This window comes from Eucalyptus grandis, chromosome 3, assembly GCF_016545825.1.
Source record: "Eucalyptus grandis isolate ANBG69807.140 chromosome 3, ASM1654582v1, whole genome shotgun sequence".
NCBI lineage: Eukaryota > Viridiplantae > Streptophyta > Magnoliopsida > Myrtales > Myrtaceae > Eucalyptus > Eucalyptus grandis.
The window spans coordinates 31792529-31806879 of NC_052614.1; the positions used below are offsets into that span (position 1 = coordinate 31792529).

A 14351-nucleotide genomic window follows, 5' to 3' on the forward strand; every position below is an offset into this window, starting at 1 on the left:
GGAATGACCTTTCCTTGGTCTTGTCCCGTCACGTCTCGTGTGACGTTATGTACAGTACAGAGGACGTAGATCGGAGGAATGGTAGAGAGGAGTTTTAGGTTACGTTTGTTTCGTTAAGAATAATTTTTGAAAAAATAATTTTTGAATATATATATTTTTAGATTTTTTAGTGTTTGTTTCCTAAAAATGAATTCTTTAGAAAAAATTTTCTATGAAAGAATTTTTTTTTAAATTAAGAGATAATATTTTCACTTTTGAAAAGTAAAAAAATTTTTCTTCTCTTGATCTTTTTTATCTCACACCTCTACAAATCCTCACTTCTTCCTTCCCTTTCTTCATTTTCTTTTTTTTTTATTCGAATTATTTTTAATTTTATTTTTTTTTTTTCATTTTTTTATTGTTTTTCCATTTTTTTTTTTTTATTTTTCTTTTCTTTGTTCTCATCTTTTTCTTTCTTGTCTAGTTGTCAGCCGTTGCTAAGCGAACCTTTAGCTCATCGATCTCAAGCTCGCACTCTGCACTCATGCTTATCATTTTCTTTATTTACTCTACCCTGCACTTGTACATTGCTCAAACAAATGGCTCTATATGCTTTGCTTATTTTTTATTTTATTTATTGGAACACAAAAGACGCGAGAGGTGAACATGCCACTCAATTGAAAGATTCTCATTAGGGTTGTAGATGCTTTACTTCTTTTTCTCCTTTGCTTCTTTTTAAAATCCATACGAATATTTTTTTAGAGTAGATGATCATTTGGTGACAATTATGGAACAAAGTTATGAAACAAGTTTGCTCGGATTTAAAGGTAAATTCATATTTGATGGATTTGATACATGCCTAAGTGGTGAAGTCTTAGAAAATATTTTCCTTACCAATACCAGAAAATATTTTCGATTTTAGCTGAATACCATAAAATATTATCATTTTCCTAGAAAATAACTTATGAGAAAATATTTTTGTTGAAATTGCCCATTTTCCGCGAAATGAATAGACCCTTAATGAAATTTGAATCGCAATCCGCATGTCATGCGTGTCTAGAAGATTCCTCACCCACGTGCGGACTGAAAATTTGGGGTCTGGCCACGCCCTTCCCTTTAAATAAAATTTATCATACTTTGTATTTTATGTCTACTCAAAATAAGAAAAATCAAATATAAAAAAATATTTATATATAATGGATAAAATTATCTCATGAGAAGGTGGAATGAAAGTAAGTAGAATTTCCGTTTTTCTCGAATAATAAATTTTTAAATTAAAAATTAATTTTACTTAAATATAATTAATGTTTGAATTTTAATATAAGAAATTCAAAATATTTGATGATTTATTGATGTAGTCATTTCAACTTATTTTGGCCAAAAATTGTTGATGTGGAAGTTGGGCGCCTTATATAGTATGGCTAACGCTAATGTGAACAAATTTTTTTAAATTTTTTTTTTTCCTCTTTTATTTATTTATTTTTTTACCTTCTTCCTTGGCTAGTCGTTAGGACTCAACAAATGGGTTGCAACTGGGCACAGATGATTGTCAAAATTCAAAAACTTACGAAAAAAATTCAAAAAGAATTTCACATTAGCATTGGTAGTGCCTTATAAGACAGTTAAGGTCAACATTAATGATTTTCGAATAAAATTGATAGGAATAATTATATTGATAAATTGTCAAAAGGTTTGAGGACTTAAATTTGTAAGTGAATTGTTTAGAACTAAATTAATATAATATAATAGATTTAAGACTTTTCTAATAATTTCTCCATCCATAGTGTTTGCAATCATAAGCCTAAATTTCACAAGATTCTACCTAAACTCTTATGGCCCCCGAGACAATTGTTAAATTGTGTGAGATGACAAATGCATGCATGAGGCATGACTGTTTCAACATGACTTATGAGAATTTTGTAATTGCTTTCCAATTGTCTTAAAAATAATTAAGCTCAAAGTTCTTGAATCCATTAACGTCATGTCATCGGAAAAATTTCGTAATCTACATCATCCCTCCTGAGAAAACTCGCTTATCTAATTTCTATTAAATTTACACGTAAGTGATGTGCAAAACTTATAATCCACCAATTGAATGTAGGGTTAGAGAGAGTTTCAAAACAAATATTCTTTATGATATTGGTTAATTGATTAAGCATGTTGACTTCTCACCCTACGTCATACATTTCATATGGCATTAGGTCGATCAAATGCCAGTTTCAGTTCTCATTCTAATCAATTGAATTGATCCTTCCAATTCGATTATTGAAACTTCAAATTATCTGAAGCCTCACCTTCCTCATATCCTCATAATAAAGGTGTGTTTGGTAACGATTTTGTTCCGGAAAAAATTTTTTATGAGAAATAATTTTTTTATTTTGTTATCGGGAACAATTTCTAAGCAAATCTTACAAAAAAAAAAAATTAATCTTACAAAAAAATAATAATTTCTGAGTAAAATAACTCGTTTGATAACTTCCCAAAATCTATACTTCCAAAATAGAAATATGTTTGGTAGGGTTTTTAGATTTTTTTTTTTAAAATTATTTTACTATTTTTTCCTTTTTTTTCCTTTTTCCTTTTCTCTTTGGCCATCACCGGCCATGGGGCGAGATTTAGTAAGTTCGCTGGAGCCTCACCAGGCCAAGGCAAGGACTAGTGAGCTCGCCGAAGGCCACGGCGAGGCTCGGCGTCTCCGAGGCCGGCGATGCTCTGGCGAGATCGCTAGCACAGGCCATGGCCAAGTCTGGCAATTGGCTAGAAGGAAGAAGAAGAAGAAGGAAAAAAAGAAAGAGAAGAAGAAAGAAGAGAAAAAATAGATTATAGAAATTGTTTTTGGAACAAGAAATTAATTTTTTCTACTTCTTGTTTCTGTTCCAAATCTATTTCAGGAAATAAATTTTTTATCAAACATGTTTTTATTTTTTTGTTTGTTCCCCGGAACAAAAGAACAAAAAGAATTATTTTGAAGAATGGAAACAAATTTTAAAAATAGGCCCTAAACATCCGCCTATTTCGAAGTTTTCTTCAACGTTCCGCGCATGTAACAATGGAACCGGATTCGCTAATCCACGTCCCAGTATTTAACTATATAAGACGGGTTCCCTCTTCGCAGTCAAGTCAATGACCCGCGAATCGAGCCGAGGGATTACGTAATCGGGCTGAACCGGAAGGGTCTCAAACTTTTCTTCGAGAGCCAATTGGACCCGAAAAAGAGCAAATGATCCACGGAGAATGTGACAGAGCCCGACCCAAAGCTTTCATGTTTTGTTGGGCCGGAGCACGAAGAACTGAGCAGCAATAGCGAGCTGAGTCCACCAGATGGTCCTATTCGTAAATTCGTAAGGTACTTTGGTGGAAATGGAGGAATGAGTAGATGAAGAAGAAGGAGGAAAAAAAGACACGTGATACAATGGAAAGAAGAGTCCAAGATCCGAATAGAAATCGATGTCAACCTGATTGAATTGGGGGTTGATTAGTTCTTGGAGCTAGTTTCATCGTGAAATTAAAAAATCGGATCGATAGTCCCAATTTGATTCCTGATTTGGTTTGATTTTTTAATTGATTTGATTTAAGATTTTAGCAATTTTAGCGATTTAGTTTCATCGTGAAATTAAAAATCATATTGATAATCCCAATTTAATTCCCGATTTGGTTTGATTTTTTAATTGATTTGATTTAAAATTTTAGCGATTTTCTTTTCTTTACTTCTTAAAAGAAAAGGAAAATTAGGAAAAAATGTACCCTAAAAATGAGAACCCGATTGGTTGGTCTCAATTTGGTTTCCCGATGGTCTGATTCACAAGTTGAATGAGTTCGATTTACAATTTCGATTTGGTTTCACACATCAAATCAAGAACTTAGCCAATTATTTTCGATTTGAAATATTTGAAGTCGTGAACTGGGCCAACTCCTGCCAAAACCTCTCATAACAGGCGGATTCGATCTGTCGGTTCAATTCCCTTGCTTAAAAAGGGGTTAAAAGTCAAAATTGGACAGAATTAAAAGTTAAAGAGCAAAATTGAACAACCCATCTGATCGATTCAGTGTACAACGCGTTTTCACAGGCACGCTTTCCATCATTTCAGTTCCATCACCACCGAAAAAAGCAAAAAAAAAGCCCTAACGAATCCAGCCATATAACCCTATACTTCATCTCTAATTTCAAGAATTCACAACCTAAGAAGAAATCCTGTGCACAAGTCCAGCAACTAACAAGAAGAGGCTCCAGAGAAGGGGAAGAATCGACGGCGGAAGGAAGGCTAGTACTGGGTCACGAGCCGTCGGGCGCAGAGGGAGCAGTAGAACTTGCGCTTGGTGCGGAAGCAGAGCGGGAGGAAGCAGAACCGCCACTGGCTCTCCACGTCCACCGCCTGCACCGCCCCGCCGCAGTACGGGCACGCCCCCGGCGCCACCTGCCGCGCCACCACCCGCTCGTCCTCGTCGCACACGAACACCAGGCACATCTCCGGGGAAGGAAGGAAGGAACGCCGGCACCCCTTCTGGCAGCTCACCTGCTACGGAAGAACCAAGGAATGAAGAAGTCGCGAGGAGTCGGTTTGCTCTTGCTGTCTTCGGCGGCTTTTGGCAGAGAATATGATTTTCCGTGCTTTCTTCGGCGTGGGGGGTCGTGGGTTTTATGTAAGAGAGAACGCGGATCGAGAGAATGCTAGAATGCACGTTTTGATTGAGGTTGAGGAGGAGGAATCGGAATGTTACTCTAAGGACGATGCGCGTGTGTAGAAGATTCCTCCCACGCGTGGAGGAAACTTTCGGTCGTGCGGAAGGTTCGGCGTCTGACCACGCGCCTCCCTTTGCGCCTTCCTTTCCGTAAAGGCCCACCCTTAGGGACGAGGAAAAAAAACCGCCAGGACCGAATCAGAGCGATTTCAAGAGTCACCGATCCAGTTTTCGGTTTTTTAAAATTGAAAGCAGTGGAGTGGTGGAGCGGTGAACTTCGATTCCACCTGATCGATTCTTATTAATGTTTAAATTTTATATTTTAATAAAGATAATGGAAAAAGTGATCATCATATTGTTTAGAGAAGACGTCGTGTAACAACATTCTCGTAAAAGTTTGGGTTGATGGAATCTCCTTTATTTGCAAGGAATTTCTTTTTATCGTGCAAAAAAAAAATTCTCTTTGTTCGCTCGGATTCAAAGATTTTAGCCTCTTTATTTTGGTGTGATTTACGGTCGCCAAATCTCCCTTTGATTTACTCCTGGCTGCACCTTCCTTTCTTGATGGCCAAATTTGGCTGACTACGGGTTAATTGCGCGTATGGAATATTCTTTCCATGTTGTTAAGTAATGAGCAAATCCATTGATTCCTACCCCATAATTAAAATATTTCACATCGCCAGATATTCTTTACTAAATCAATTAATGGAATACCTATTGCATTAAGCAGTGTTGCTCCTCCAAACTAGTTTGGTCATTTTGCTCTTTTCTTGGTGATTGCTTTATTTGTACTAATTCATCCATTTCGAGTATAAATCATTCCGTACAATTTATGGGGATAGAATTCCTGAGGCGAAACCGACGGCTAAAGATCACGGAAGGATTGTAGTCCGAACTCGAGTTCCAAAGCAATAAGAAATTGAAAAAGGAAGAACAAGATATGTTAACTAAAATTTTTATAATTTATCGCAAAGTACAATTGAGTCATAAAACTAACTTGTCAAATTAATTAAATCGAGTCATTCCATAAACTCCGTTCAATTTGACTAACAAAAAATGTGAACATGATTTTTTTAATATTATCCCTCTCATATGTGGCAATAATGTGGCTAAATTATAATATATAAGACTAAAATAACATTGTTTTGGTCTGAATCTAATTTTTAATGCTAATTAATTTAAAATATTTGTTTTTTTACAAAAAAAAGCTAAATTCAAGAAAAAAAGAGAAGTAAGTCAAGTAGGGTTGCAAGCCCTTGCTGCTGCTACCGCCCCACCATCACTAAGAGGAGCTGGCGAGGGTGTCAATGAGCCGGCAGGGGTTGTCGGGGCCCAATTAGGGGCCAACGACCCTCTTTAGTAGTAGGCAAGAGTTGTGGCCCTCTCTTGACCCTTGCGTAGATCGAGCTAGGGTCACCAGCCCTTGCGTAGACCTAGTCAAGGGTCAAGGGAGGGTCGTCGCCCTCGCCTACTAGCGGCAAGGGTTGTCGGCCCCTGGTTGAGCCCAAGCGACCCCCTTCGGCTCATCCCACCCTCACTAGCCCCTCTTGACAATGGTGGGGCGATGGCAAGGGCTTGCAATCCTACTCGTCTAACTCCTAACATATATATAAGCTTTTTTTAAAATTTAATTTAAATAAAAATAGTACTAAATCAAATTTAGATCACAATGATGTTATTTTAGTCTTATATTTTATAATTTAGCCATGTTATCGCTACATAGGAAATAGGTAATATTAAAAAGTCACGTCGTTATTTTTCGTTAGTTAAATTGGATGAATTTAACGAAATGACTTGATTTAATCAATTTGACGAGTTTTATAAATTAATTGCACTTTATATAATTTTTAAAGTTTAGTTGTATTTTTGTAATAAGTTTTAGAATTTCTAGTGAATATAAAAAAAAGAAAAAATGAAAAAAAAGAGAGATTTTACAAGCGTTGCAGCTCCAAAGAGCATAAATGAAGGGCTTGGAATTGACAATGACCAAGAGATTAAAGTCCTAGAAATGAAATTGGCAAGAAAATGTGAACATGACAAAAGTGGATTGAACGACTAAATTGCAGTTGCAGGAAAAGTCAAATCGGAACGAGTGAAAAACCCTCAGAGCAAAAGGTGACCCTGCCCTCCACGCCAAGTCCAACTCATCGACCGACCACTTCATTGCGTCTGCATTGGGTTTTCACGGTTGCGTTCTCTCGAGATAATTCTCTTTTTTGCTTTTTTATCTATCAGATAGTCCATGAACTTTTATTCGATATACAAATCATGCATAAATTTTTAATTTGGACAATGCGATTCCTAAATTTTGGGCAATAAGCAATATAATTCCTAAATTTTTAATTTATTCAATATAAATGATAATATTCAGGATAATCCATAAATTATATGAAAATATTTAAAAGTGCAATAACCACATCAAATAAATTAAAATTCAAGTATGACATTATACGTTGGACTCGACATTGTGCATTGAACCAAAGTTTATGAACCACAAGAAACAAATTAAATGTTTGGAAAAGATATTACACATTGGATCAAAGTTCAGAAATCATTCCTATCATTGTACCTATATTAATCTTTGATGCAAATCGAACTGAATGATCTAATTCCCTCGTTTGGCCATACTGAATGACCTTTTTTGCATATCCTTTCTCTTTTTGACTGTGGAGATCCAGTCTTTATTATTCATCACGTCTGTTGTTTCTAGAAGTACTTACATCTCTTCCTTGGACTTGAAGAAACTCGATCATAATGACCATTGATATCTTGAGATGTAATTGCAAAATCACACGTCATCCAGGATGCATTTGTTTCGAAAAAAGAGAAGAAGCAGAATCATTTGGAAAATATTTTTCAAAAAATGATCGCTTATATCATTTATAAAATTGAATGAATATGAAAATTATTGTTGCTACTAATGAAAATATTTTTCACTGAGTAATTATATCAAGCAATAGACATTTTTCATGGAGTAATTTTGTCAAATGATACAATCGATCATTTTAGAAAAACTGTTTTTCAAATTATTAACTTTTCTCAAAATAAACGGAGCTCTTATATAAATAGTAATTTAAACATGACATCCGAAGATTTAGTGGCGTTTCCCTGCTAAAGAAGATGCAATAGGCAGAAGCTATTAGAGCATAAAAAGATCCCTACCCTCTATATTAGTAGTAGATCTAACGTTGTGGAACTTGTTTTGCTGATTTCTCTTACTTCAATGTGGATCGTAATATACACGTGGTGCAATTTCTTTGGCTGAATCGTATCAAATATTAGGCACATGCCTTGAGTTGCGTCCTAACTCTACAAGCATAGGGGAACAATCGTTCTCCTACTCAGGATGCAGTCTCATATGCATAACTCATATCAATCTATTATCAAAACATATATTCATATATTTATTGAAAATAAAGGCAAGTCCACCAAATAAAAAAATTATATATTTCTCCAATGATCAACAAACTAAGCCCAACAAATACCATTTCAAACATGTATATGACTATCTTGTCTTATACGAAAATCCATCTCAAAAAAATCTCCCACCATGTCTCTTCTATCCTATTCGTTGATAGCTATTGTCATAATTTCGGTGACACCTGGTGACACTGAGTCAAGAAAATGACGGATTTACATGTAATGCCAAAGGCGGACCAACAATCCACAATTAGCATGGCTTCTCCTAGACTCTTACCTTGCATGAAGTTGGGATTTTCATTTAATTCAATTAATTATAAGACATCATGAGCCTATTTGAGTTGGTTAAAAATCAATTGAGATATAGGTATCCTGTATAACCAGAAATCTAAAGTACACCAATTATCTAATTAGTGCTCTTTTGATATCTTAACTTTGATTGGTTTGATTAGGGCAATCTTTGACCATTATATTAATCATGAGTGATTGCACAGTCAAGGAAAAGTAGATAGTCACGATCAATGTGATAAAAGTAAGGTGTTGGGAAAGTTAAACACCATAAAGCACCAAGAATAGAATATACATATACATATAAATACATACATATAATATATAATATGGCCTTGTTATTAAGCCCTAGGACAGCAACTTCCATGAATTAAGTTCAAATGAGTCCAATTCCTTTTTTCAAAGACTGCTCTACCTAAAGCAATAATAAAGTCAGAGGTACTCATTAAAATATCTAAACCAAATGAATGCTAACTAAATAGAGCTAAGCTACATCTATCACTAAAATAAGACAACCTAATCAAGACCTGCTCCTAACTTATTTTCTAATTTCTTTTAAATTTTTTATAGTCAGAAAATAGGGACTCTGGCTGGGCCCTTGGGCCCGGTCAGAATACGAACTGCTGTGGACTGTAGGATCTGGGCCACGGGTACGAAATTGGGCTACTAATTTGGCCCCCCTCTTTTCCTTTCTAACCTAACTAAGCCCAAATTAGGAAATAGCCATGACAAGCCCACTTTTATTAAAACTGCATCAGCTCCACGCAAATCCTCCTTACTTTCATAACTACACACTCCCCAAACATGCAATAATTCTTTAATTTTTTTGTTCTTTCCCTCTCATCGTCTTCCTCACAGGACCGAAAGCATACCCACTCGCTCATACCTTGCACCAATCAAAGCACCAGAACACCAACAACTCACTTCACGGTGAATCGGTCAATGTCCATCACCGGACTTCCGTTGTCGGTCGGCCGCCATTTCCAAATGCCATCGACATCCACCACCCATTCAAGAATTCGCAAATATGGTCACGAAGTTGGCTGGAGCAGACGGGGCTTGGAAAGGAATTCAATAGACAAGGCATGGACTCATTTAAGGATCGTCACGAGGCCTTTGCTTCTCCAACGAACCCCATTGCTTGACCACCGGCGCACACATGGTTTGCTAGAGAGACAGAGAAGAAATTGCTCAGAAACATTCACGGTAGCCATAAATCGTACTAAAAATTTCAACACGGAATGAGGCATTCGAATATTAGTTTTGTGGAAAACTTGAACTATTCCTTCCAGGTAAATTTTGCGTACTAAGTTGCCTAGGTTTTAGAAGAATTGATTGTCTAAGATTAAATTCATCTAAATGAGACGTGATTTTTTTTTTAATTCTCTAATTAATTGGTGAAGAGCATCAGAGTTACATATCGACCCAGTCACACGGAAGGAAGATCATTAAAGTTGCATTTATTAATGTGTTCCAAAAAGACTATTTCTCCTTGATTATCGTAGTATAAATCAAGTTCACGAGCGAGGCCCACACATTTGAAAAATTGAGTCTCCTCTTCAGCCTACGGTTATAATCCTCTTTTGTTTTGTTTCAATTAGGAATAAAAGCTCTGTAGATTTTGTTAACAAATTTATAAAATATTTTTTCTAAAATAATCTGTTATATAATTTGAAATAATTAGTTAATATATATTATTTTCATTATCAACAATAATTTATATCTAAATATCTTCATGGATGATAGCTATATTTTTTTATTTATTTTTGTAAATGATACAAACAATTACTTTTAGGAAAATATTTTCCAAATTAATTATTTTCCTTGAAATAAATAGAGGCAAAATTATCGGCCCATCTTAGAAGTAGGGCCTTCAAATGGGTGGATCGAGTCGGGTTGGGTTTAGGTCATGTTGAAAATGATCCAACCCATATTGACCCATTTAACTCATTTTGACTAATTTTCATCTAATGTAAATTTGATAACCCATTTCGATCCAACCCATATTACCAAAACACATTAATATTTAATTCAATTTAGGTTAATCCACTCCCACCCATTGAATTCACTTTAAACTCTTCATATACATATTACTTGAGTAAAAACTTCACATCAAATTTTAAAAGTAACTTAAACAATAAAAATTAGTAAATAAAAAAATGTGAAAAACATTTAACTAAACCTAAGAAAGCTCATTTCTTATGATTTTTAAATGATATTGCTAAAAACACTTAAACGCAATACAAATTGAATGGAAAAGTTTTATAATTTTGTTTAAATCAATTATTTAATTTAATTTAATTTAATTTTTCAGAAAATATATTTTTTAATTTTTTTTTTTCTTTTTCTTCTTCTTTGGCTGGCCGCTAGTCACAAGCAAGCTCGAGTGACTTGGCTCACTCAACGCCAGCAAGCTTGAGGCTTGCCGATCTCCCGATGTCAATGAGCTTGAGTCTCGCCGATCTCCCGACGTTAGTGAGCTTGAGTTTGAGATCGAGCTCACTCGATGCCAATGAGATTGAACTTGCCCGACACTAGCGAGCTTGAGTCTCGCCAGATCCAACAAGTTTAAGCCTCGCTTGGCTGGTCACTGGCCATCCCCGTGCCAGCCACTAGCTAAGGAAGGAGGAAGAAGAAAGAACAAATAAGAAGGAAAAAAAAAGAGAAATAAAAAAGAAAAGAAAATGAAAGAAAAAAAAAAGAAATTTAAATTAATTCTAATTTCGATTTTTGTAAAGTTAAATGGGAAAAGGGGGATTGTGAAGTTTGGGTTGGAAATGGGTTTTTAAGTCCAATCAATTTAAGACCCATTTAACTAATATTTTCAAAATGTAAGTGACCTATATATGATCCACTTCAAAAGTAAGTGTTCCCTATATGACCCATGTATGATTTAAATGGGTCATATATGGGTTTAAGACCCATTTTGACACCTTTACTTTTTACTTGAGGACCTAATTGTTGGAAGTGAATATAATCCCACACAGTGTCAACACAAAATACTCATGGTCACATGGAAGAAGCATAGGGCTATCAGAAAAGGACCGAGGGGATACCATTGAACTCTCCTTTTGCCACTACCATTTTTCAAATGAAGTGCAATTATACCTTGATACAACTAAGTGAACCTTACATCCTCAGTGCCCCAAGCCTCTTCATGGTTGATTGAAATGCTTGGAAATTGAAACTAGGCTTGCAAACAACTTACCTGTGAGACTTGCCCACTTTTTGGCATGGGGCATTTAGTTTCTTGGAACTCTGGGATGGGGAGGTGGAGAATCCATTTGAAAAAGAGGGAACGTGAATAGGGATGCTAAAGATTCTTTATAGAACAGAGAGGGGAAGATGAAGTAAAGGTTTTCAGGCAAGGACAAAAATGTTTACATTCTGGATAGGAGAGAGGGAACTTAGAAAGGAGGACAAAGGTGGGGATGAGGGATAGGGTCACTTAGTTTAGATAAGGGTTGCGATTAGATGAAGCGGTCTTAGGGCAAATTACCACTTATAAGATGGTGGAGAAGAGCTCCATTGGAGAAGAGAGCTCTATTAAAGGGATAAATTATCCAATCAATGTCCTAAACTAATTATATGAATATCAATTGAATTTTAAACATTTTGATTTGGACAATTTAGTCATAAACCTCTCTGTCAAATTCTAATGTAGTCATTCTAGTTGATTTTTTGTAAAAAATCGATGATATGACGGTCTAGTTATTGTTGATTGCTCTACGTGGCATACTACCACGTTAGCGATTTTTGATAAAAATTATCACGAAGAATTACATTGGAAATTTGCACAAAACTTTGTGACTTAAATAGTAAAAGGGAAATGTTTAGGATTGAATCGACATCCGTGTAATGGGTTTATGATTAATTGAACAATTTTCCCTCTATTATAGACTAATAGTATAATTGTTTGTGTTGTTTTCATTGGTATGACAGAGCTGTTTTTTTCTTTTTTATTTGGGGGGCAAAAACTTCTTGCATTTCATTGTGGAATAACATGAGTGTACCTTGAATGGGCTACAAAATATAATAAATCCCATAGGATTTGGACTTTGACAACCGAATCCACTACGAAAGTAATAGATGGGATCGTCTTCCCAAATCATTAATGAGACACTTTATTAATTGAATGCCATGTGTCCAAGTGGGATCCATTAATTCGATTTTTGTTCTCACTTTCATTAACCTCTCTCCCTCATTACTTTCCCTCTCTCTCATGGCATCAGAGTTGGACAGCTCGTAGAGCTTCCAACCAAAGGTCTTGGAGACCGAATCGGCGTCGAGCTCGCAAAGCAGGGAGCTATTGACATGCGCTTTGGTCAAGGGTGTTGAACTTGGAAATCGCGTTCTCGCGCTTCTTGTTTGAGAGAGAGAGGGGGGAGGGAGGCTTGGGCTTAGGGTTTCTATGGGGTGTAGGCATTTTTGTTTTTTGAGGTTGGGTGTGAGTCTGAGAATGGTCTACAACTTGAAGTAGGTTCACCTTCTGTTTCATTCAATAACCTTGAGATTTGTTTGCAAAAGAGACAGAGAATTGGAAAATAAATTTAATTAAATTTTAACTTCGACTTTGATTCCTAATGCGTTGTAAAAGCTCATGAGATTTAGCTTGTGAATTTTCCTTGCAAATTCAGTCATCTTATTGTGCACATTTTTTGTTTGTGGAGCTTGTTAATGGTGTGGAGGAGAAGGGAGGAGGAGGAAGGGAAGGCAGAGACAGAGACAGAGAGAGAGAGGTTAACAGAGGGTAATGGAGCATAAAGGAAGAAGAAGTGAGGGGGGGTGGGGTAGAAGCAATGTAGGCAAGAAAAAAAAATTGAAATTGATGGCCCCATTAAGACAGGTGAAAGTCAATTAATGAAGTATCTCATTGATGACCTATAAAGACCGTCTCACCTAATATTTTCTCCAATCCACTATTCTATTTATATCTCTTAAATAATGGGCTACTTTGATGTAGTAAGTAATTGATAAACAGGTCTTGATACTCTTGGTAAGTACATGCTCATCCCAAACGGGTTGATCTGAGCGTACTTATCTAAGTTAAACAAACTGTCTGATTCAAGACCCCAGCTCTTTTCAGATCGTGCAAGGAAAAATCTTAGGTTTTCCAAGAACCTAGGGTTTCAAAACAGAGCTTTGGATTCTCTTTGACTTGTCTTTCTCATCCGTTCATAGGGTACGCCGGAAAATCCGCAGATCAGCCGAGTGGGCAATGCGGTCCATAAACCTGTCCTTAGCAGAGCATGAGGAGGATCACAGCGCGTCATTCGCAACGTCAGCACGAAAACCCTTTTACCGCAATGAGGTCGGAGCAACGCGAAAGAGAGATCGAACGAATCCTGCTCCCTATCTCGCTTTCTCCATCATCGCGGCGGGTGCGCCTTCGGTACTTTCAGCGGGCGAAGCTTGACGACAGCGTATTCTCTTCTTCGGTAGAGCGACAGAAGAGACATCTTCAGTTCAGGAAAGAAAGAGTCGATGAGATGAAAAAGAAATGATCTTTCCCACTTGTCGCATCAAGCGCGCGAGACGCATAATCGCCACCTTCGTCGCGTAAGACATGTCCATAGATGGATTTCTGACTACACCCCACATGCACTCATGTGCAGCACAAGCTAACTTGTATTCTATCACGAATTGATCCGATCTAATCAAACATGTCCGCCACCTTCGATTTCTGCATGTGTCTATCATGGTCGCAGCGTCGAACCCGATTCGAAAACTCTTATTATACGCGAAATCCTCAGCATATGTAATAACGTAACGACCGGTATGTTCGTTGATCATGAGGCGACAATCATTGATAAACCTCGCTTCCTCCGAGCTGTAAGTCAACCGCAATCCCACACTCTTCCCATTACTTGCATTAAAACCCTAACATGTGAAATGATTCCCCCCATCGTACCCATATAAATATCATTAGCTTTAGTTGGTCTTTAACATCAATCTTGATCAAACCTTCTCTCTCTCTCTCTAAG

The 14351-nt window shown here is 36.5% G+C and overlaps 1 protein-coding gene across 1 annotated transcript; it reads right to left on the minus strand.

Annotated features, from left to right (window-relative positions):
• Positions 1 to 3928: 3928 nt before the first annotated feature.
• On the minus strand, positions 3929 to 4679 carry LOC104422955. Its single transcript, XM_010035413.3, has one exon. The coding sequence runs from the start codon at positions 4443 to 4445 to the stop codon at positions 4242 to 4244; it is 204 nt and encodes a 67-aa protein (XP_010033715.1). The 5' UTR covers positions 4446 to 4679; the 3' UTR covers positions 3929 to 4241.
• Positions 4680 to 14351: the final 9672 nt, after the last annotated feature.

What these genes read in the sequence shown, in the direction of transcription:
- LOC104422955 (XM_010035413.3), bottom strand. Translation starts at nt 4,445, where the DNA reads ATGTGCCTGGTGTTCGTGTGCGACGAGGACGAGCGGGTGGTGGCGCGG.